This window comes from Emydura macquarii, unplaced genomic scaffold (assembly GCF_026122565.2).
Source record: "Emydura macquarii macquarii isolate MOO-44397 ecotype Brisbane River unplaced genomic scaffold, CSIRO-AGI_Emac_v2 contig_374, whole genome shotgun sequence".
Lineage (NCBI taxonomy): Eukaryota > Metazoa > Chordata > Testudines > Chelidae > Emydura > Emydura macquarii.
Window position 1 is genome coordinate 5,730,698 of NW_027130511.1, and position 25,485 is coordinate 5,756,182.

Sequence of the window (25,485 nt, forward strand, 5' to 3'; positions counted from 1 at the left end):
GTTTGCCAAACTGCCCCCTGTTCAACCAGTATTTCTGTAATCTCCTAATAGGGTGTATTAAACTCAAGTCACCTCCAGCTTCTCCGTGTAACTCCAGAAGGGGGCTAACAAAGGTTTGAGAGAGTGCAAAATAACTTCCATGGCCTGAGGCTTTAGGCTAGCTCCCAGAAGCTAATGGTGGCCCAGTTTTCCATAGCCCAAGGGCAGAATCACGACTCAGGCACAGCTTTTGAAGTCTTAAATTGGACTGTATTCCTTTTGCCTCTGCATTGCTATAATGTACATATATATTGGATCTTTTGTAGATATGAAACATTTTAAATGAAATTTTTTTAATGAGCTTCCCCAAAATATTTTATGCCAGAGATCTAATTTTTTTTACACTGTTGAGAATTAACATGAAGCTGGGTACTGTGGGGGCGGAGGGAGGGGGGAAGAAGAGAAGCAGATGGTATGTAGACTATAAAAAATGGTAACAATGCATGTTAAAAACACTGGAGAAAAAACAACCGCTTGGAAAAAAAAAATTGTTCAGACCTAATCTATGTTCTGCATAATAAAGAATTCAGAAAAAGCCTTGGAGATGTTTGCTTTTTGAAAATGTTGATGGGACTCCTGCCCTGTAAGTGGATCAAGAAGCACAAGCTGTTGGGCTTGCTCCTGGAATTGCTGGGTGAAATGCTATGGGCTTGTGTTGTGCAGGAGATCAGACTGGGTCATAATGGCCCCTTCCAGCCATAGTTTGTGGATTCTAAGCAACATTTCAGAAGAGGCAAACCTAGTCTCCTTGGTCAATCACCTCGATGTGTGGTATGGATAAGGGTAACCAAACAATGGCCCATGGATTCGTTCACACGCAGCCTGTAGATGCCCTGGAGAGGGCATGGGTTGTTGGAGACTACAAGTCCGGGCATCCAATGTTGCACCTTGGTCCTAAAGCAGGCATTGTGTGAGTGATGCAAATGGGCCGCTTTAGAAGGAGTTGTGGAGTTGCCTCTCTGCTCTAATCTAGTCCTCACTCACAATATGTTTGCAGCACATCCTGATGCCAGCGAAGCCTCCAGTAGGGTCTCTTGGTCCGTTGCAGCTTTGGGACTCTCAGCTTGCATCTCTGCACGGAAACGTGTGGCTCATTTCTGATCTAAATTAACCACCATCCCAGCCACATGTAAATTAGAGATGTCAGTCTTTGAAATTGAGACCAGCCTGAGTCCAGTATTCCAACACAGGTGCTCAAACTGGCCTGCGGGTGACTGATTACCGATTTGAGCATATAAATGAGGCAGGACTGGGACTTCCCGTTAGCGTTTTCGCATTTGGAAAATGCTTTTCTGTTGTCTGAATTTCTGTGCTTGAGCTGCCAGGAGGCTATGTCCCTTTAGGATTTGCCATGTGATAACTATTCAGTGTTGCTTTTTCCCCCCACCTCTCACATTTTCCTCTGGGCGGGTGGGACAGGACTCTGCTTCCTCTGATGTTTGTCACCTTTTATAAAGACCAGTGGGTCCACAGGTGGGTCTCTGGATACTTGAGAGCTGTAGTCCAGCTTTGGGCCTAAACAATCTGCTAGGCCCTCTGTTCTTCCAGAGACCCCTGCTCCCAACACATGCATGAGGGCCCATAGAGACAAGGGCACAAATTTCATACAGGAAGAGGAGATGGTTGAAGAGGTCATGGGAACACACAAGAGGGAGGGGAGGCCAGCACAGCTGGACTTGGATGGTGTTTTGCATGTATTTCTTTCTTGGGGCCTTATGAAACCACAGTCAGGGCCCTCTAGTGAGTCTTAACACTGGGTATGGGAGAATTACTACAGATGATGCAGCTTTCAGTGGGGCAAAGCCATTGGAGCAATAGGGTCAGTATCAGCAGGCCGTCCCGCTGTAGCTGATGCTCTTTAGAAAAACTGAAACTGTTCCACTAATTGGATCAGAGCGGTGGCAGGTGCGCAGGACCTATGATCCACCTTTCATCCCAGGTGCATGTCTTCCTCTCTGTGTTGCAACCCTGGATGTATATTTATATTCTTATTTATTTTTGGCAAACAAACCTAGTTTAGACAGGCCTGGTCCTGAGGAGGAGCTGAGTCCCAGTCCCTCCTTGCAGCTGCTCTGATTTGCTGAGCAGCCCTTTTACCCCCACCTCCCGTTTCCTTGGATCATGCAGAGACAGGATGCCACCTTGTGAAAAAACATGACAATCTAAATGCAAAGCAAAGTTCAGCTCCCAGTGAGAAATGTGGCCCGTTGTAAATCTGCCCAGCAGCCCCAGCCCAGGAGCTGCCAGGGTAAGATGCTGAGCTGAGCGGGCTTCAAACCTCGGTTGTCTGCTCACGTTTTAACCCTTGTGTGGGATTTCTCCCTCCCCCCCCCGTTTTCTCCATGGCCCCGGATTCACGGGCTGATTCATTCACGGAGTCGTTCATTCATTTACTGGGCAGGAGGGGACCCTCCTTCTCCAACGTCAGCGCAGCTGGGGGCTAGTTGGAGACGAGAGGCAGCGGAGAGCGGAGCCGCGCAGGCAGCACCGATGCTGCGGGCCGGGGCGAAGGGCGGCTGCAAAGCCCGGGGGAGCTGCGCACACGCTGCAAAGCCCGCGGGGGGCGGCCCAGCCCAACTCCGCTCCGGCAGCGCGGGGGAGGCGCGAGCGGCAGGCGGAGCTGCGGATTAACGCGGAGCAGGGAAGCCAGGGGCGCTTGGCACAAGGCAGGGAGCCGAGCGAGGAAGCGACGTGAAGGAGAAGGAGGCAAAGGGCGCTGGGATCCTGGCTCTAAAGACGAGGGTCCTGCAGGAGGGAGCCGCAGAGGGATCGGCACCGCCGCCCGGGGGAAAAGCAGAAGGAGCTGCCGCAAGCTCAGCCTGCGGGCGGCGAAACCTCCGCGGGGCAAACTTTGCAGAGGAGAGACGATCAAAGAGTTTGCGGAACAAAGAGCGGCTCATCCTCCTTCCTGCTGCGCACCCCGCCGGGGACCAGAGCGGAGAGCTTTGCACCAGCGGCAGCAGCAGGGGTAGCCCGGGACATGCAGCAGCCGGGCGGAGAGAAGCGCCTGGCTGAGCCCGAGCGGTGGGAACATTTGGAGGGAAAGCGAGGAAAGTTGTGTATTGTCAGCAGCCGCCGGTGCGGGGCTGGGGGGGCCGCGGCATCCCGAGAGCATGGAGCCGTCTGATGCTCCGCCGCTCTGATCAGCTAGGAGAGACTTTATTTTTCCGGATGCAAAAGGAGCATTTTCCCAGCCCAAGAGAAACGGGGGGGGCGAGGAGGAGAAATCTGCCCGCCCCAGGCTCTGGAATTGCCCGAGGAAAATCACCAGCACAAGTGACTCCAGGAGCGGTGGGGAAAAGAAATCAGATTGTAACAAGGATTAGAAAAGGCGGTGGGGGAGGTGAAGCCCTCGTCCTCCTTTCGGTCTTTCTTCTTTCCCCCTGCAAATCTTTTCAGAGTTACCCTTCAGCATCAGTGGCCCAGACACCGGAGCCCAGGAAGGGCAGCGAAATCCAAACGTGATCAGCAAACTGCACGAGCGATCAGAGGGACAGACCCCAGAGGAGAGCCACGGCTCAGGAGACTGTCACTAATCCCTCTCCCACACTCTGAGCTGCTCTGGGCCCTTCCAGGGACACAACAATACAGGAGCAGAAGGCTGGAAAGAGGATTGCAGTTTTCATCTGCACTTTTTGATCCCCCACCTCCTCCTTCAGGAACAGATTTTGTAATATTAGCAGGCTGGATTAGTGTGTGTGTGTGTGTGTGTGTGTGTGTGTGGGGAGAGGTGGGTTAGTGGGGAGGGCAGGGGAAGAGATGCCTGGGATCAGAGGGAAAGTTGTGCTCATCCTAGGCTTCCTCTTTCTGACAACTCTTCTTGCTGTGGTGAGAGGTCTTCCCGTGAGGAAACAAGGCACCAGCAGCCCCCGGGAGAGGAATCACAAGCTGGTAGAGGTAAGGCAACTGGCTGCTGCTCGCTGATCTGTCTGAGAGCAGAAGTGAGGCCGAGTGGCAGTTTTTACTCTGAATATTGTTGGGGTGGAGGGCATAGATGTGGGAGACCCTAACAGGAGTGTAAGCACAGTGGTGGACAGGTGAGCTGCCTCATCCAAATCCACATTTCACATGCAGGGCTTCTAAAGCACTGGCACGTGTGGTGGAAGCCCCGCACTCCTGGGGACACACAAAAAGTAGATTGGACAGAGCTCTAGAAAATCCAGCATCAGCCCCAGGAGCGGCTGGGTGAAGTAGGGCTCTGTAGGGTCCCATTTTTGTTCTAGGTGCTTGATTTTTCTTAACCAGCTGCAGCTGGGCTTTTAAAGTCTCAGGGATGTGGCAATGGTCGCCTGCCCTGGGGAGCTCTTCTCAAGCATCTTTGCGCATGAGGAAGGGGACCGCACACCGTTGTATACAGGAGAGGGCCCTTCTGGCTAAGACTGTGAGGACTCCCTTGAAGTTGGTCACATCCAAGGTAAATGTGTGGGTATTACATATCCAAAATGTGTCTGTGTAACCATCCAGATCTGGTCCTATCCAAAGCTCTGAATGAGACAATGTGTAATAGCTGCCACTTAAGAGAGAGACAGGTTTTTAGTGTCCTCTTTGTCTTGGTTGTTTCTTTGCCCTAAACAGAACAGATCCCCTTCACCGCCACCCCCAGGTTGTACAATCTCCTGAGATCTCAACCTTCCATGGGATGGGAGCAGGCAATGCAACTTCAGATTCCTCCAGACTGAGTCTAAGTTTAATAATTCAATGCACAGGAAGGTCTGTTGGCTTCAGCACACAATATCTGCCATAGGAGAGGAGTCGAAGTATAGTCCAACCCAGGGCAGGGTTGCAGCTTGCCAGGAGCTCAAATGTTTCACCACATTGGCATACAATGCAGCAGATTGCAGCAACCTTGCCCCTTTTACACAGAGATGGAGACCATGGCGCCGGCTACAGGTTCCAGAACATCATGCTCCATCTTGATCCCAATGGCCTGCACTTGGATTAGGATAGGGAGCATGGCTTGCTGGCATCTGTATTTCCATGTGCTGCATCTCTCTCAGGGTAGACTTTAGAGTGGGTTTATGGGTTCAATTGCACCCACAGAGGGCCTGGATTAACCAATATGCAGTGATTTCTGTGGGCGTAAGGGCCTGCATTTCAGATTTGGCCCAGCTGCCCCTCCATTAGGACAGAGGGGCAGCCAGGCTGAATGTGAGTGAGTGACATCATGTTGCAACTTGGCACACGGTCACAGCACCACTCAGGTTTGACATCTGGCGTCAATAGCATGGGGAGTGACTGGCCCACCCTGACTAGACCGAGATCCAGGGTTGCAAGACTGCCATTATCGCACGGGGCCTGAGGTGACCCGCCAGGCAGAGAGCCCAGAGGGAGGAGCAGGTTCGGGGATACCGCTTTAGCTCAAGGAGACGTGGGACCAGGAGTGGCCCCCCCACACTCCCATAGAGGGCAGCAACCCTACAGGCCTGGGCCCTTTCTGACTCCCCTCCCTTAGCTCACCCATTGAACTGGGAGGCTACATCCACCCCTGCTCTCTGTTAAAGACGGGGCTGGCCAGGAGCTGTATTGTTTTTTAGGGGCTGTATTTTGTCTGTCCTTGTGGCAAGAATTTGTTGGCCAGACCTGTGTGCTGTCTTGCAAAGGATTTAGAACAGCTAACATAATGGAAGGTAACCTTGACTCTGCCCCTGTGGCTTCAAGACAGCAGTGACTAGTGGTTTTACAGGACATGAGATCAAAATGCATGGAAACCCACAGTATATTTGAGTGGAGGAGAGATGAGTGGACTGAGAGCAAATCTATAGCTATCCTAGGGAGAAAAAAGGCCCTTTAAGAAACAAGGCTGGGAAACAAAAAAATCACAGTGACTTCCATATGGCTGTACCAACCAGCTGCCTTTTAAATTGGTCTCTTAGCAAGAAAAATGAAAAGAGGTTTAGATAAGATGGAAATTTTTTCAAAATACACCTTGTGACCAAAGCTACTGATAAAAAGCCGGTAAAAGGAATATGTGGAAAAACTGACGACGTATGAATTAGAAGGTCTGAGTAGTAGCAGCCTGGATATTCGTCAGTGATATGCATCAGTAGAAGAAGCTTGGTGGATAGATTTGAATCCCTGAGTGTCAGAGGTGTTGGCTGATGAGTTTACTGAATGACAGGCAGTTCTTTGTGGAATGTTACAGAGAAACGGGGATGTATTTTATTGTTATTTCTTATTAAAATGTGGCACGGATTGTCAGAAGAGGGTCATCCTGGCTATTTCTGTCTGATCAATTGAACTTTTCACTCTGTAGTAAAATAATGGGCTGAATGTTGAGAGTGAGTTTGAAAGCCAGTGGAAGATAATTGAACCACAGGCAGCAGAGAGCTTGGTTGTATCAGGCCTAAATCCTGCCAAATGGGATTTGAAAACTTTTTTTGAGTGGATGAAGGGGGATTGCTCAGAATGTTATATTTAGACAATAATCTTACATTTATATCATTCTTCTCATGGGAAAAACTGCACTACAGAAATGCGGCCACCTCTTGGTGGAACATGGCTGTGTAACAGCATGCAGCAACACAAGAGTTGGAATTGTAGGCACGCATAATATAATGACCTGAGCTGCTGTTCAGCCAGGACACTGTGGTTAACACCCAGACTCTTGCAGAAAGGCCATGGTGTCTAGTGAAGCATTGGATATGGTACTTCATAGACTCTTAACTGAAAAGCCAAACTTGTAGGCTGTAATCAAAGGATAATGATAGAATGGCAGTGTATGAAGTTGTGGGGGGACGGGTGTCCAGTGGAGAAGCCCGGAGATCTGTGTTAAGCCCAGTTTTACTTGACATTTTTACTAATCAACAAGCAAAGGGAGAGGAATAGTTCGCACAAATTTGTGAATGATTCTGATAAGGGAGTTTGCATGAATGCCCAGAGACCATGTCTCCAAGTGAGTTTGTACAGTGCTTAGCACAACAGGACTCAACTTGAGACCTCTGGGTTCTACTGAAATATTATATCATAATTATACAGAAGAGCTTGGGAGTTAGACGTATAGGCATGAGATAAGACTGAGACACAATCTTTCTTGGGGTCTACCAGTGCTTCTCGTCTTAGCTGTGTGTGCCCTGTAGACTGTAAGCAGGGTCTTTTTTCATTTGTGTTTTGTGCAGCAGAGTGAAGGGTTTGGACATTTATCAAATAATAGTAAATTGGATGTGTATAGTTGGGCATCTTGGAACCTGCTGAATGCAGATGGAGAGCTGTAGAAAGTGCGTGATTCTGGGAGACTTCTACGGATGAGAGGAGAAAGCAGATTGGGTTTATCATCTTGTAAAGGAGCAGAGTAGCAAAAATGTCTGTGTGTTTTTTGGATTGCATATGTATACACAGATGGTTCGTGTCACAGAGTTAACAGTCCCTATCTCTGTGGCACCAGTGTGACCACATCTGGAATATTGGTTACTTTAGGGTAATGCCCTAAAGATGTGGCTAGACTGGAGGAGAGGGCAGGGATACAGAGAAGGACAACAGAAATGATCGAGCTGGGTGGATAAAAAAAATCTGATATTTTTTAGTTAAATATGTTTTTCTTTAAAAAAAAAAACCTATTTCCAATTCAATTTGAAATTAATAACCTATGTTAAGGCATAAATTTATTTTAATTGTATTAAAATCTTTGAAATTAATAAAATACGCTGCATCAATATGCCCTCCTCAAATTGTAATGAGTTGAAGGGTGCTGCTTCTTTAACAATATATGGAATCAGGCAGAAAAAATCATTAACTTTTGAGGTCAACTTAAGCTTTAGAAATATGTGACAATGTCGTGTAAGCATCTGTACTATTTTCAGTCTTTCCAAAGGAACGAATGCTGGTATTTACATTTTTCCCAATGTAAGTACTTTCAGTTTCTGTTGTGCAGAAAAGCTTTACCCTTCATTCCTTTTGGTTTCAGTTTAGCAAGATGCAGAGAGAATATTTTTTTTTCATTTGGGCCGGTTCATTCAAAGTTGAGAAATCAACTGGGAACTGAAAAAGCAGAAAAGCTTGTCTTGCTCTTCCAATCTATGAATAAAACCCAGCTGGGAGATGAAATCTACTAATGCTAGAAACCTGAAGGATATGAGGTCAGATTTTCAAAGGTATTTAGGCGCCTAAAGATGTTTGTAGGTGCTACGTCCTCATAGGATTTTCCATCCATTCATTAACTACAGTTAATACGTTCTTTGCTTAATAAATCAGATAGTTATAAATACAAAACTTGTTTTGATCAACTTTTTTCCCCTCTCTACCCAGCACATTTAAGGTTATCTTCTTTAACTGATAATAAACAATTTTAAAATGCTGTTTTGTGCATTTTTAATTGTATTTGCATGAAAATTGGAATTCAGCTTGACACAAAAAATGAGTAAAAAATGATCATCGAGTTAATAAGAAATGCAGCATTTGCCATTTTCTATCATAATAAAATAAGTAAAAACAATCTGAATAAATATATGTTAAGCTATATAATAAAAACAAACTTTTCTAAAAAAGTACACTTGTGAAGCAGGATTAAAAACAATTTAAATCAAGGTTTCCTGCTTGCTGATTTAAATCATGATTAAAATCTGTGATTTAGTCAGTCCATGCTGTGATCAAATAGCTGGAATGCTTGAGTTACACGGAGGAATGCAAAGAGTTAAATACGCATTACTAAATGGTGTCTATCTAGAGTTATCTGCAAGGAAAGACTACCAAGGGGAGCAAGGGATTATTTAGGGTGCTCCAAGATGGTATAACAAAGTATAATGGAATGAAAGCAGCAAAAGAAAATATATGCTGAGCGTAAAGGAAAATTTCCCAAGTTGCAGGAAAGTGGAAATAGTGGAAGCCCCATCGCTTGGGACATTTAAGCATGGATCAGACCAAACCCTGGAGAAAAACACAGTGTAAGGAACAGTCCTTCATTGGCTTCTGGATGGATGGACTAGATGGGACCCAAGTGGACTAGGTTGCATAAAAACAGGATCTTACTTTCCTCAGAACCCATCTGCTCCAACTGCTTATTCTCAACCTCCCATCATCATCCTCCCTCTCCCTGGCATCTGTCCTCATCTGGAGAGCTCTGTCCTAGTTTGGGGAGCAGCTAATTGCACCCTCACAGACGGTGGAGGGATGGCTTCAGGTAGGAGGTTGCAGGGGTGACAAGGGAACAGCTCCTCTGTCTTCCACAATAAAGCAAGGGGAGAGAAACGGAGGACATGTGATGCAGGATCTGAGCAGGCCGTGTGTGCAGTGAGCTCCCCACGGCTGCTGCAGGCTGTGTCAGTGGCAGAGTCGTGTTGCTTGCGGATGTGCTTTTTACCTTTTCATTTCTTCAGCAATTAAGTGTTCTTATCTCTGGCTTTGTCCTTGTCTGAGGTCGGATTTGTGGGTATAAAACATGCACTGAAGCATCGTTCCGCTCTGAAAGGGGCTCTTTGTGCACAGGAAGGTACTTTACCCTTTGTAGCAAATTTCCTTTTGAGAAGTGCCAAATTATCTTAGTCAACAAAGTGAAAACCCTTCCGCCCTGGGGCTGAGTCAGGAGCAGAAACAATGGGGAGCCGGGTGTAGGGAAGTTGCTGGATCAGGAGGCTTCTTCCCTTTTTGCTGAACAAATAGGTCTGTTGAGTTTTCTATTGTAGAAATTAAAGGGGTGTCTGTAAAAGGCACATGTAAGGGGAACGGATTAGGCATGAATTGCTCTGCAGGGAGGAGCCATTCTCTTGAGCTAGGTGCTTCTGTACCCTTTAAGAGTGACTCTGCACTTCTGGTTTGCGGGTTTACATCCAGTTCCAGGTCAAGAATGGCACATGGCAGTTGTAGAATGAGTTGGGGGTGCGGGCAGAGTGGGAGGGGTGGCATACTTCAGTTTGGTTCCTAACGGGGGGGGGGTGTCCATATCTTTCCCCGTAATTAGCCAAAGGCTGGCCTATGGAGATTGACCTCCTCTCAAAATAGTCTCTCCAAAGCAGGTTGAGGCATTTGATCAGGGTGGGGTGTGTATGTGTTAGAGCAGTGTTTCTCAATTAAATTTGGCCACGGAACTCTTTTGAACTCGATAAATAATTGTGGAACCCCCCCAAACTCTTAAGTTTTTTTATATATGGGACCAAAAAAAATGTCAAAATAAGCAAATTATATACAAACAACTAGGTCAGCGTTTCTCAATTAAATATAAATTAAATTACACTTACACTTGATACCCTCCGCCAAAAAATCCGGGACATCTTCCCTTTTTCGGCGGCGCGGAGAACAGCTGCTCGCGGAACCCTAACAGAGTGTTCCCGTGGAACCCCAGGGTTCCGCGGAACCCCAGTTGAGAAACACTGTGTTAGAGCATGGAAAACCTGCCCTGCTGCCACCCAGGCTGGGGATTAGAGGTTTGGGGATTAGACGTCTTCTCTCTGCAGTGGTATCCATTGGTATACTTCACCATCACTAAAATCAGTTAGAGAGAGAACCTTATACTCCCTGAGTAACATGGGCCCTGCTGGGAGCAGACTCGTGGCTGGTTTTAAGATGTGGGGGTGGTAGTGGATGTGCATCTGGGTTGTAGTTGGTGAAGTGCAAAATCAGGCTGTTGCATTTACCATGTTGTGTTTGGTCACTGGAGCTAGCTGGGAATTTTTCCTCAAATTTTTTCCGATGAACAATGGCTCGTTGACGCAACAGAAATTTTCACCCCCGATTTTCTCTTAATTGAAAATGTTGGGGAGTGCATTTAAAAAAGAAAAGTGAGGGAAAATATTTCAAGAACTTTTTTTTTTTTTTTTTTTTTTTTTTTTTAAATAAAAACCTAATAATTTTTCTGGTTTTGATGAAAACCTCAAAAACTTTGAAGAAAGCATCAGACAAAACCTTTTGGGTTTTGTTGAAAATTTTCATAGAGGAAGAAACCTCAGTGGGATACTGGATACCTTTAAAGGGCCAGCTGTTTAAGTGACTCATTTCCCTGTTGTTCAGATCTTGCCTGCTCCAGGTGTCTAGTGACTTCCCGGGCCTTACTGAGAGGCTGAGAGGATGTTTGTGACCTCCAGGGCCAGGAGGCCAGAGATGTGGTGGTCTACATGCCTGCCTGTCCCAGGTGGCTCACGGTGTGAAGGGAAGCAGCATTTCCTGGGCTATTGATTGTTTTATTTAGTCTCCAGGGGAAGAATAAAGCTTCAAAGGGAACAAAATGTTGTAAATTTCCTCTTGCTTATTGCCCTGTTCTGCTGGACTCCTGCATTGAGGCAGCAACTGGGCTACAGAAGTGCTGGACGGAGTCAGTGTGTGTTGGTCAGAGGAAGGGAGCTGTGATCTGTGGGTGTTTCTTGTCTAGGGTTACAAGGTTTTAGGTGACACTGGCTAACTAAGGGCATGTCCACATTGCAATCAGGGGTGTAATTGCAGCACGGACCTGTGCTAGCTTTAATCTAGCTAGTGGAGCTAAAAATAGCAGTGAAGTTGGGGTAGTGTGGGCTGTACAAACCTGCCTGGACCTGTGGGACAGAATTGCATTCCTAGCCTGCACCAGGGTCCATGCTGGGTCTTGACTTATTTTTAGCCAAGCCTAGCTCACTTATGCCTTCACAAGCTTCAGTCACGCCCCAGGTGGCAGTGTAGACATAACTAAAGCCTTATCTAGATTAGGTCTTAAGCTCTCACGTTAGCATGTGTTCGGATGCTAATACACACGTTTGACAGTTTATGTACACACGGCATGCTGCCTTTAACACGTGTTACATGGGGAGAGCGTAGACTTTAGGTTGACCAGAATGGCATACGTCAGAAGTCTCCATTGCCTTGCTCTTTCAAACATGAGAGTTAGCGTGTGTTAGCATTCATGTGCTCACAGCTGACCTAGACTAGTCTCATGCATTCTTGAGCTCTAGGGTAGACAAGCCAGTGTAGACATTTAACACTTAGCTGGTTATCTTGAAGCTTGGCAAGGAGCTATGAGGTAAAGTGCAAATGTTTGTGGAGCAGCCAGCTAGCATGTACAAATGTGTGTGCATGCAGGGGGGCGGTGGGGAGGCACAGCAGGCTGCACTGGTGAAAGATGTATTTCAATCATTCCTGATCGCCCCCATGATTCAGTTACCCCACAGCCTTGCCTTTCCCTTTCCCCCAGATGCTCACTTGTTACCCAGATCTCCTTCACTGAGGTGGAGCCCACAGTTGGCTTCTCCCGGCTTTGGTTTCCCTTTAATATGTTACTAAAATCCCCCCTCTATTTTTAGCTACATGTTCCCAGGGCACAGGCAGCCTCCTTGCTAATAATCCAGAGGACACCAGGTGCGGCGCACTGTGCAATGTCTTCAGCGAGATGAGATTTTGTGCAGATGTCTTAAGCTCACATCTGCTCTCCCTCCCCCACCCCCAACACCCTTCCTCTTCCCAGAGAGGCTGAGGCGGCATTACATAGCTAAGCCGGCTCCTTGCTTATGGGAGGAGGCAACCAGCAATCTCTCCCGGGATGTGGAAGTGAGGGGTGTCCGAGAGGATTCCTGGCTGGAACATGATGTGGGGATGCACTTAGAGCTTAATTAGCAAGGCAAGAGGTGCTGGGGCTCAAGCAATTTTTTTTTACTTTCATAACTGACGCAGGAAGCCCCAAGGTGCTGGGGCTATGAACTGCCAAGCCCAGAGGTGCCGGCGCTCAGGCCTGGCACAAATTAAGCACTGGCTGCATTGCATTGCTGGAACTAGGACTTCGGGGGGGGGGGCATGTTATCTGCAGTTGTTCTTTAGCATCAGTTGACTGCACAGGACTCTCGGGCGGGTTTTGCCTTCCTCTGTAGCAATGAGTGGGGCTCACGGCACAGAGCATGGGGGTCTGATGGGCACTGGGGAGCCTTGCAATGCACTAACTAGAAAAGTGTCAGAAAGAGAGGCGGCTACAGGCCAGAATCCCCAGATGGTCCCTTCCTATGCTATTACATTGTAAAGGGAAACTCCTCCAGCGAGAGAAGGCAGTGCTATGGGGGAAATGGGGTCTTATGGACAATGTCAGTCACTCCAGTGATGTCTCTAAATGCCCTTTTGCACTCTCCCCGCCCTCCTCTTAGAGTTCTTCACATGTGCAAATAGTGTTTCGAGGGCCAGACTGAATTGTTTAGGCCTAAAATGTGAGTGTTGCTATTTTGAAAGGGTTTTTGCCAAGCAAGTTAGGAACAGAAATGGCTTCAGGGTGGTGTTTGAAAATGTAACAAAAGAGCCAATAAGCAGGAGTCTGAAAGGAAAACCCAAGGTATCTCCTGACACCCCAGTCCTCTGGTCCTGAGCTGGCCCAGGCAGCCAGGGGCGGGGTGGTGATTGGAGGGAGCAGGCTGGCTCTCCGGATTCTGTACGTTCCAGTACAGAATAAGTTAAAGCAGCCCCTGAACTTGGTGCACTCCAGCCGCACCCCGTTTTAATTCCTGGAAAACTCCTGTGCCAGAGGCTGCAGATCTACTCTGCCGGAGCTACCTCGCCGGGGAAAGCTCCCGCTGTCAGAGCAATTCCCAAGTGGCTGTTTCCACCGGCTTTATGGCCCGTGCGTGCTGACAGAGCCAAAGTATGGGGCCATGTAGCCCAAAACAGGGCTTTGGGCTGTGAAGCATCCAGCACACCCTGGATGTAATTTAAATGCCAATGTTAAAAACATCACTGAAAAGGCTTTCTGCAAGGGGTGGTGGTTTTGTTATTTAACTTCGGAAACAGTAATTTAGCCTCTCCAGCCCCCTGCAAAGTGGCTCAATGTCACTATCCCCATTTTACTAATAAGGTTCAGACAGGGGAGGCAGTGGCAAAGCTGGGACTAGGGAATCAGGGAATCTGGCTTCGCTGCATGTTTCCTGCGGGACCTTGGGCAAATCACTTAACCCCCCCTCAACCTCAGCTTCCCATCTGTGAAATGGCTGTGGTGGATGACTTTAATGTAATTAACTCAGCCCAAGTGGGGAAGGGGTCAGGTGCCCTGGTAGCAGCCCCACTCCCCACGGTGAGGCCGGGAGATGCTAGATGCCCCTCTATGGATCCTTCCCAATCCAGGGTGCGTAAATTCTGTGAATGGAGCTAGCTCAAGCAATCACTTAAAGTGCTTCATGATGGATTTACATAGTGACTGTTTTCATTTATTTTCAATTTTCCTGCTAGAGGTGTCAGACTCACAGCTGCAGTAGTGATGGCTCCGTGGGCAGCCTAATCCCTTGTGCTCCACCTCCTGCTGCATCAGCCCCCGAAGCTGGCTCTGGAAGTCCGGAGTGTGTAAGCAGGGGAGGAGCAGGCTGGATTTCCAGCCAGAGCTGAGTTTCTAGCTCTCTGCTTGTTGCGGGTTTTGATCCCGCTGGGAAGTGTCTGTGGTTTGTAGCTGGTGATGGTTGCTGGCAGCTCTCAGGCGGCTGGGGTTACATCACTTGTTGCTGCTACTGAGGGATGAGTCTATGGCTTGGCCCCACTGCTGGTTCCCCCACTGCATCCAATGCCAACCCTTCGGGCTAGGGAAATAGACGTGCCTTACATTCTATTGCCTGCTGTGTTGGCCCCTCCTGATTCTCATTGCAACACACTGCTGCAGATTAAGGGAGCCAGGGAGGTTGGCTTTGATCTGCTCTCCTTGATTTCTCTTCTAAAAAATCCATCCAGACTGCTTTGCGGGAGCCATGAACTACCCAGAGTTATTTGGATGGGGCGTGTGTGTGTGGTGAGGGCTCTTGTTTGGCTTTTTTTCCTTTCTTTCACAGCTTTGCATAAGCTGAAAAGCTAAGGAAGCAGCAGCTGGAGCCATTGGTGGGATGCAGTGCGCAAGCTAACAAATGTATATCATTAACTGGAACAAGCTAATGGTTACTAAAGCACATGGGTTTTATAGCTGGAACAAGTTAACAGCAACTCGGTCCCATGCATTAAGAGCTTATGTGTATTACAGCTCAACTATGTTAACAGAAAACATGTGCCCTAGCACTAGAATTTGCCTGTGTGTGTGTCTGTGTCTGTCTGTCTCTGATCTAGATTTGGCTACATGCAGCCTGTACTCTCTACTCTGATGCATACTCTAAGCATCTTTCTGTCCTAGCAGCATGAGGGCAGTAGAACTACAGCAGCGGAATGATATCTGCTTCTTTGTGGTGTGGGGCTGCTACCGCAGGTACCAACTCTCTTGTCAGCCTCCACTTTCCAGTGGATTTCCCCTTGAACCGTGGCGTTTATGCAGAACCGATCAGTGTCAGGACAGAAAGTGCCAGTAACTCTGAAGAAGCCTCTGGGGACAGTTTTGTGCTTCAGCTGCTGAAGAAATAGTCCCCCTTGCTCTTCTTTGTGCTGTATTTGTGTGGGAAGCGGCCAGGATGACCAGATAGCAAGTGTGAAAAATCAGGACATGAGGTATGGGGTAATAGGTGCCTATATAAGAAAAAGCCCCAAATATCAGGACTGTCCCTGTAAAATCAGGACATCTGGTCACCCTAGAAGCAGAAAGATCTTTACTGGGAGTCACACCGGAGGAAACCACCATTAGAATGCTTCGCTGAAACTTGGCAGGCCTTTTGGGTGGTAGGTTAAAGGAAGGCTGGTCGCATCGGTCATGCAGATCCAGAGAAACACTGAATTTGGACTTGGGAGATCCAGGTCCAACTCCTGGCTCAACCACAGATTTCCTATGTGACTTTGTGCAAGTCACCTAATCTACCCTGTGCATGACTTTCCCATCTGTAAAATGGGACTAGCACTTCACTACCTTACTGGGATACTGTGAAAGTAAAATCTGTTGTTGGGTGTGAGGCACTTGGATACTATGCTGATGAGAGCCAAATCAGTGCAGAGAGAGATTTTAAAAAGCAGGCCTTGTCTGGCTTTGTTTGGATATTAAAGATGCCAGGGCACATTTGGTGTGAGCAGTGGGGTTGGCTTTGATCTCCATAGCCAAAATTCCCCTCCTCACCTAATTTGTGCAGTGTTGCTTTGTGCTGGCTGTTGCCTTCCATCCCAGAGGTGGCTGCATTTCAAAGGTGTTGTATTTTGGGATGAAAGATTTTGTGAAAGTGAAAATAAATGTGAAGTATGATGAATCCACTGATTCCAATACGTGTAGCTCCCATTTCAAGGCAGATTAAATCATGTGAAGAGGAGAGGGTGACTCCGTGTTATCCACGATGTTTGATAAACCTTTGAACTGCGCGTGTTAAAATATAATAGTAATCCACACAACCCTGTAGATTGTTGCTACCTTCTGTTGGTCTACTCTACCCAGGCTCTTATAACATTAGCTTTGTATCTGAGTAACTGGTCTGTTCTGCAATGAATTACAGGATCTCCATGGTCATGTTGAAGGGGCTTGCTCAGATCCTTAGTCAAAAATTGCATGTGTAATGTGATCCTTCTCAGGGTGGGTGAGCTAGTGGTTAGAGCAGGAGATGGGGAATCCAGAGGCCTGGGACCCTGATTCTCTGAGTCACTTTGGCCAAGACACTTATTCCCTCTGATTCACCTTCTTTTGACAGCCTGCTTGTCTACACGTGAAGGGATTTGCTGTAAGGGAGGGCAGGCACTCATACCATGGGATCCTCCACTGGAGGCTATTCGGATGGTGCATGGAATCACCAGAATTCTCAGTTACCTGAACTGGGAATTAGGGCAAACTCTGGAGTAAATCCTGGTATTTCTGTTGTAAACACAGTGAATCCACCACCAAAAAATTACCAGAAAAAGTGTTACTTAATGTAGGTTCTTCATGTAAACAAAAGGGTTCTTATGCCTCATCTGCTCTTTTGCACACTGCTCTAGGTGGAGGACTTATTTTAGCAGCGCTGCAGCTGCCTGCTCTTCACACTGCAACACCAGCCGAACTCCCAGCAGAGTTTAGGCTACGCCATTACTTTGTGCAGACTGATCTTGAATAAGAGCTCCCCTACATTGCTTTGCTTTGTCCCAACATGAAGAAAAGTTCCAGAGGGGTAGCCATGTCAGTCTGTATACAGCAAAAACAACGAGAGTCCTATAGCACTTTAAAGAATAACAGATTTCTGCGGGCATACGCTTTCATGGGCTGCAACCCACTTCATCAGATGCAACTTATGCTCGCAAAAATTTGTTAGTCTTTAAAGTGCTACAGGACTCCTGTTTTTGTCCCAACAGTCACTCACTGAGTGCCCCAACCCACCTAAACTAGCACGCAACATACATCTTCAACGATCTTGTACACCTTTGTCCTAAGGGCCTCATCATTAAAAGCTGCCTGAGGGGAGGATATCAAGTTTCTTCTCACACTCAAGGAATGTTCTATTTCTTGGCTCTGACGTCCCAAGCGTGTAATGCGTAACCATCAGAGCACAAAGTCCCTCAGCTCCTAACTAGCTGGTCCTGGGAATTTTGCTAGAGCTGTTGTTTAAACAAAATTCAAGGCTTCAGGCAGCAAGTTCTTTGGGGCAGGCACTGTCTTTTTGTTCTGTGTTTGTGCAGCACCTAGCACATTGGGGTCATGGTGCACGACTGGGGCTCCTAGGCAATATCACAATACAAATAAATAATAATTATTGTGAATCAGTGGTACCTAATGTTGACACACTGCCCCAGCCAACCCACCAGGTGAAATACTGACACTGAGCGTGTTTCATCTTCAGAGCATTTTGTAATCATTACAGGTGAGCTGCAAAGCAAAGAGAAAATGAGAAGTGTGTGCCCTTTGTGGCTTCTTTGTAAGGAGAACAGATCTCCCAGGGTTTTTAGTCTGAGGCTTGTCTTTCTTCATGCATCATAGAGGAGATGTAGATGGCATACAACACATTGCTTTAAATGTTGCTTCGAAGTCCACCTTTAATGCTGTTCTTGCAGTCAGGTTCCCTACTTCCATTCCTCTAGCATCAGGAGGATGTTAAACAGCAGCTACTGAAGTTAGACATTTTAAAAGCAGCAGATCCAGATAACTTACAACCAAGAGTTTTAAAAGAGCTGGCTGAAGAGATAACCGGACTATTAATGTTGATTTTTCAATAAGTCTTGGAGCACCGAGGAAGGTCCAGAAAACTGGAAGAAAGCTAATGTCGTGCCAATATTTAAAAAGTGTAAATGGGATGACTTTGGTAATTCTAGTCTTGGCCATGTGACATCGGTTCCAGGCAAAATAATAGAGCGGCTGATACAGGACTCAATTAATAAAGCATTAAAGGAGGGTAATATAATTAATGCCAATCAACATGGGTTTATGGAAAATAGATCCTGTCAAACTAACTTGATACTTTTTTGGATGAGATTACAAGTTTGGTTGATAATAGTATTGGTGTTGATGTAATACACTTAGATTTCTGTAAAGTGTTTGACATGGTACCACTGTGACCTCATGGTGATCCCCTACGTGGGCAAGAGATTCTGCCTTGTAACTTTGGGGTGCATTGGTGCTATGCGGCTACAGTTCTGATCACTGACACCAGTAGCCAGCCAACAAGCATAAGGTCTCATCCTGGTTCTCACCAGCCTAGTTACTCCTTGCAGGGTGACTGACCCCAGCAGCACTTCCAGTCCCGAGTCTCCCCAAATCCATCCTCCCTGAGTTCTTAATTACCAGACGTTTGGACAGTTCCCCTCACTTTAATTCAGCACTGCCAAGGGCGTGGGCAAACCAGTTCCCAGTTATCAGTGCACTGTGGTGTCACACTCCACACAGTTTGCACACCAAACTGGGCTAAAAATGAAGTTTATTTAATAGAAAAATTACCGAGTCAAAGATGAAATAGTAAGGGAAAGCAAACGCATACGAATTACACAGATAATAAACATAAAGATGCCAGCACAGGCTTTGCACTTCCATATTAGATAAAAACCTTGGATAATACAAATGACCTGTTGCCTTTGAACAGTTTCCCATTGTGTACCCCGTTGCTACAGAAGGGATTCTGCATTCATAGACATCCCACTTAGAAACTGTCCCTCAGTTTCTGGATGGATTTCACTTCAAACCTTGTTCATTTTAAAAGGGTTTGCAGTTTTTTCTTCTGTCAATATAGATATTCAAAATGGGGAAATTACAGTGCTTAGTTTATGCTGGGGCTTGCCTGGGCTCAGTTCCGGCACTTTTAGGCTTGACAGTTCATATCCCTGGCACCTCTGGGCTTGCTGTGTCAGTTATGAAAGTAAAAAATTGCATGGAAGTAAACACTGGGAAATTCCCAGTTGTCTGTGTTTTTCCATTAACTTTAATGGTTGACCATTGACCTTTCTTGGACTGGACAATAGATGGTTACCTGAAGCGGGTTTCATGTAAACACCTGGCTTGGGATGGGAGGTACCTCTCCCATTTGACTGCTCACCTCCCTGATGTGAGGTGTAGCTAAAATTGCACCACAGAGTGTGAGCATAATTTTTCTAAATACATAAATATAATGGGGGGGGGGGTTTAAAAAGTTTTGGTTGCTTAATGTTAACATTATTTTTGTTTGTTTAAAAAAGGTTTTGAAATTTTAATTAAAAATTATGAAAAAAACAAGAAAGACACAAAAAATGTATTCGTTTGGCCCACTCACTCAAGATTCCATAAAAGCTTTTTTCTGCTCATTTCCCCTCACTGTCTATAATGTTCTCAAGTATGTACTGCATCTAAGTCACCTCTGCTCTGAACAATTAACATTTCATACAACACATGCCAAGCAGCTGCAAACAAACCCATGCGTGAACTACTGGAGGGAAAAAAAGAGGTCTGTGCTATTTTTTTAAGCATAATACTTTTTTCCCCCTCCTACATCCACCTCATTAAAAACCAACGGTATGGCGTTTGATCAAATGTTCCAAATAAGTTTACCTTTGAACTAAAACTAAGCATGAGAAATGTTCAGCCCAAGAGGAACATTTTTGAGAAAGTTATAAAACTGCTGAACAGCAAGGGTTTTAAAACCAAACTCAGTGTGATTCTTTTATAGACTGGATCCTGAACAATTCCACTGCCAGTGAGTGGCAGAAAGGAGTGGAGTGGATCTATTTCATGGCATTGTCAAGAGTCTTAAAATACAAGAAAATCCCAAAATAACTTGAACAGGATTAACATTTTATTCATAGATTCCAAAGTCAGAAGGGACCACTGGGGACAAATATGATTTTACCAACTATAATAAGTTTTTTGGAATTCAAGGACAAGCTCCCTAAGGATGATAGTGCCCACTTCCAGGGCTTAGTGAATGAAAGCAGGCACAATGAACACAGCAGATTCTACTTCTAGGGGGATGGCTGCAGCCATTGTTATGAGGAGGAACTTGTGGGTGCAATTCTCAGGTTTCCTTAGAGAGGTGCAGAGCACCACCCCAGGTCTGGCCTTTGATACACTATTAACCTATTCCATATGAAGACGGATGAGTCTCTCCACTCCACTGAAGACTCATGATCAATGCTTCGCTTGCTGGGCTTTTATAGCCCTGCCTCTAAGAGAAAACACCAGAGAAAGGAGTATTGGACAAGACTGCCTCCTCAGCCATTTTACCACCACAGTCCTCAGGACCCACCATGTATGAGACAGAGGTTTATAGACCCATGAACCCAGCCTCTGCAATATGCACCACCACATCATACTCCAGCCCCCAAATGAAGAGTTTCTTTTGACAGGACTATTGAGACCCACATCACCTTACTGATGTTGCTTCGTTCCCCTCCACCTTACCCAGTTTGCAAAAAAACTGGAGGGCCCTACCTACGGATAAATGGGTATTAGAGATTATTCATAGTGGCTATCTGATTGAGTTTCTGGTACCTCCTACTCACAAGCACCCTTCCCGGTTCCTTTTCAGGAACCACTCTCATGAGGAGAGTCTGTGACAAGAGGTGAACTCCCTTCTCTTCAAGCAAGCCATAGAAAGGGTTCCCCCTCAGCATCAAGGGAAGGAATTTTACTCCCTTTAGTGCCTGACCCCCAAGAAGGATGGAGACCAATTCTCGATCTGCGACAGTTGAACAGGTTCATTCGACAGCTGAAATTCCACATGATATCATTGGCATCAATAATTCCCTTATTAGAGGAGGACTCGGCTCTCAACATGAAAGATGAATATTTTCACATTGATATCTGTCCAGCGCACTGTTACCAATTCAAAGTCCCTTTCCTTTGGTCTACAGGACCCAGGGTCTTTATGGAGGGTTTGGGGGGTGGGGTTCCCCGCAGTAATGGCAGCTTGGATGAGAAGAAAGGGATTTATAGTCTTCCGTTACCTCCGTGACTGGCTGCTGTTGGCCAATTCCTATGGGGAAGTCCAGCAAACAACCAATGTTCTGCTCAGCCTTCTGCCTTACTTGGGTGTCTGCAGCAATCACAAAAAATCCACATTGACCCCCATGAGGTGCATAAACTTTATAGGGGTGCCATCAGTCTGGACCACAGCAAGAACATATCTACCTCTCGACAGGTTTCAGGCTATGAGCACTCTCATACAGCAGGTCATCATCAGACCCGGGACATCAATTAGAACTTGCCTTTCCATCTTTGACCACATGTCCTCATGCACATATGTAATGGCATTTGCCAGACTTCATCTTCAATGCCTAAAAGCCAGGCTTCTCTCTGTGTGCTTACCAGAGAAGGACAACATAAACGGCAAGGTGACAATTCCACGCAAAGTTTTGGACTTTCCTGGGTGTTGCATGAAACCGGAAAAGGTTCAGGTGGGGATTCCATTTCCCACAACAAGTCCGAAGACAACCATCATTACTGACACCTTCTTTTTGGGTTGGAATGCTCAACTAGGCGATCATATGGCACAAGGCATCTGGACTCTATGGAAGTCTAGAATGTATACCAATTTACAAGGGGTCCAGGCAGTCTGTCGAGTTTGAGACACTTCCTCCCACACATCCAATCCAGACATGTCCAAATAATGTTGGGTATAAAAAAGCAGGGGAGAACGAGATCTCTCCCTCTGTACGTAGAGGCAACCACCCCCTGGATCTGGTGCATTAGCCATCTCATAACCCTAGCAATAGCATATTTACCAGAGGTGCTAAACTCTCTAGTAGACTGTCTGAGCAGACATTTTCCCACAAATCACAAATGGGAGAGTCACAATTCAGTTCTTGATGACATTTTCACCCAATGGGACCGGACTGGGACCTTTTCGTCTCATGGGAGAACAGGAAACTTCCATGTTTCTGCTACCAAGCAGTCCTGGGCAGGGTCTCAACTGGAGATGCCCTGCTGGTGTCATGGAAGGGACACCTGGGTATGCCTTTCCTCCCATCCCATTGATATCACAGTTCTACGGAAGATCCGCCAAGACAGAGCTTCTTGAGTCATCCTGACTGCGCCCAACTAGCCGAGACAATTCTGGTTTACGAATCTGCTGAAGCTTTCAGTTCACCCACCCATAAACATCCCCTCATTGAAGGACCTTCTAACACAGTACAAGGGCAGGTCCAAACAGTCCAATCTGGGACTGCTGCAACTCAGAGCCTGGTGTGTGGATGAGCACTGGAAACGGCACTCATGATCTGGAATGGTGCAATCCATCCTTAACCAAAGCAGGAAAGACTCTACATGAAGCTGTAGCAAAATGGAAACGTTTCTCCTCATGGCCTCAACAATATAACTTGTCTCCAGAATCCACAGGGATCCCTACTATCTTAGACTGTCTATTTACCCTTAAGTCTTTGGGTCTTCCGCTAAGTTCTGTACTAGTGCATTTAGCAGTGATCAGTGCTTTTCATCCTCTGGTGGAAGACCATACAATATTCACTCAGCCAGTTACAACTACATTTCTGAAAAGAATTCTGAGATCCTTTCCACCATTGGTGAAATTTCAACCTCGATGGGACCTCAATTTTATTTTGTCGTCACTCACGACTGCCCCCCCCCCGCCCCCCTTTGAGCCTCTAGCCACATGCTCTGTGGCCCATCTGTCCATGAAGGTGGCCATTCTAATTGCCATAAGGTCTGCCAGAAGAGTCAGTGAGCTGGGAACACTTATGGTGGACCCACCAAACACTTTCTGTAAAGAAAAGGAATCATTAAAACCCCACTCTAGATTCATTCCTAAAGTAATTTCTGAGTTTCATATGAGTCAGGTAATCCCCTTACCTCCGATGAAGAAAGACAGCTACATTGTCTGGACACTTGAAGGGCTGTGGCCATTTATCTGCAAGGAACAAAGGATATTAGAAAGACACCTAAACTGTTTGTTGCCATAGCAGTGTGATAAGGGGTCAAGCTGTATCAGCACAGAGACTTTCAAAATGGATCTCGGTTTGCATTAATCTTTGTTACCAACTAGCTCACACTCCTCTCCGGTGCGGGAGAGGGCTCATTCCACTAGAAGGCAACCTACACTTGCTGCAAGGCCGAATTTCCAATTAGGCACGTGCCTAGATGCGCCGGTATTCTAGGGGCCCCTAAACAGTGATGGATTACTGCATGGGCCAACGGGGCCCGTGTCTAGGTGCCCCAGCCAATTTGGAGGTCCCACATGAGCGCTGGAACTCTGGCCCTGCCTGCTGCTCCTCCTCTCTCCCAGAGCCCTGCCTCTCTGCTCCTCTTCTTCCTCCGAGGCCCCGCCCCCTAACCAGGCCAGAAGCCAGAGCCCAAGGTGAGCACATTTTCCCCCCACCCCACAAGGAGCTAAGCCAGTCGCCCCAGCCCCTCCCCCCACCCTACATGGAGCTGGCCCAGCCATCCCCTTTTCTCCCCCGTCACCCCACCCATGCGGAAAACACGAAGGCCAGCTGTAGGCAGGGGGGGGCGCTGAGGATGCTGTGCCTAGAGCTGCGAAAGGTGTAAATCCAGCCGTGGCTGGCTGCATCCCCTATGTTCGGCACTGGTGAGGCCGCATTTGGAGTATTGAGTCCAGTTTTGGGCCCCCCACTACAGAAAGGATGTGGGCAAATTGGAGATTGTCCAGCAGAGGGCAACAAAAATGATTAGGGGCTGGAGCACATGACTTATGAGGAGAGGCCGAGGGAACTAGGCTTGTTTAGTTTGCAGAAGAGAAGAATGAGGGTGGATTTTATAGCAGCCTTTAACTACCAGGGAGGATGGAGCTAGGCTGTTCTCTGGTGGCAGATGACAGAACTAGGAGCAATGGTCTCAAGTTGCAGTGGGGGAGGTCTAGGTTGGATGTTAGGACAAACTTTTTCACTAGGAGGGTGGTGAAGCACTGGAATGGGTTACCTAGGAAAGTGGTGGAATCTCCATCCTTAGAGGTTTTTAAGATGCATGACAAAGCCCTGGCTGGGATGGTTTAGTTGGGGTGGCCCTGCTTTGAGCAGGGAATTGGACTAGATGAGCTCTCGAGGTCCCTTCCAACCCTAATCTTCTATGATTCTATGAAAGCGTATCAGAAAGTCATCCAGTCTTGATCTGAAGAAATCAAGAGATGGAGAATCCACCACTCTGTGTAGTTTGTTCCATGGTTAATCACTGTTACTGTTAAAAACACGTGCCTTGTTGCCAATTTGAACTTCTCTGGTTTTAACTTCCAGCCATTGGTTCTTGTTATGCCTTTCTCTGCTAGATCAAAGAGTCCTTTAGAATTTGATGTTTCCTCCCTGTGAACATATGTATACATTGTAATCAAGACACCTCTTGATCTTTTTGATACGTGAAACAGATTACATCATAAGGCATTTTCTTTCCGGCTCTCAAATCGTTTTTGTGACTCTTCTCTCCACCAATTCCAGTTTTTTCAGAAGTTCTTTCAATCAGATTTGATAGAGGTTTGTGAACTAGAAAGCCTTAGAGAAAATTGGCTTTTTAGCTAATAAAGAGAAGGCATAGACTAGGTATTATTATTAATTATTTTTCCCATACGTAGTGTTGTCAGCAGTAATACAAAGTAAGCAGAATGCTGGCACAAATCACTGCTGAGTTCCAGTTATCTGATGATAGACCTGTCGAGTTTGTGACCAGAAATTAATAAATTAGGCTGTCCTACATGCAATGGAAGCATGGGGCTATGGTGAAGGCTTCCTGGGACAGTGTGAAAGCAGTTCCAGTCAGACTGTGTTTGTTTATAATAGATGACTAGGATAGTTGGTGTGGAATATTTGTACGTACTTCGAGTGGTGCTCCAGGCTGCCTCTTGGATTTCAGTTCCTAAATCTTTGTTCCAAGCCAGTAGGGTTGGTAATGCTGAACTTTTTCTCCAAATCTAGACTGCAGGATCATCTAGAATGTGAAGATGAAGTGTTTGGGTGTATTAGTGAGCCTTGGATTTCTCTTGATGGCTGCTGCTTTTCAGGGAAAGGCTGGACATGGAGATAAACTTACAAACAAAGCCCTGGGGTTGGAGGTACACGCACAAAGAATTTGTCTAAGTGACATTTGTGTTTACACTGATCGAATGAGAGGGGGAAGATAGTTAAGTAGAAAGCAGTCTGAGATAGTAGTGAGGCTAGTCATCGAAATGTCTCTTCTCAGTGGTTGGCAAGAAATGTATTGATCCAGCGATAGGGAAGGGCGGTATATGATGAACCATGCCCATTTGTTTTCAGATTTTCTGCCAGGTTTGTAGGGGTTTATTGATGGACAGGTTTGATCTAGAGATGGGCACATGC

The 25,485-nt window shown here is 46.6% G+C and overlaps 1 protein-coding gene across 1 annotated transcript in view; it reads left to right on the plus strand.

Annotated features, from left to right (window-relative positions):
• Positions 1 to 3,798: 3,798 nt before the first annotated feature.
• Positions 3,799 to 25,485, plus strand: part of ISM2 (isthmin 2) — a 39,159-nt gene continuing 17,472 nt past the window's right edge. The window contains exon 1 of the mRNA XM_067532538.1: positions 3,799 to 3,936. Within this exon, the coding sequence (XP_067388639.1) occupies positions 3,799 to 3,936 (138 nt within the window). The remainder of the gene's footprint in view (positions 3,937 to 25,485) is intronic.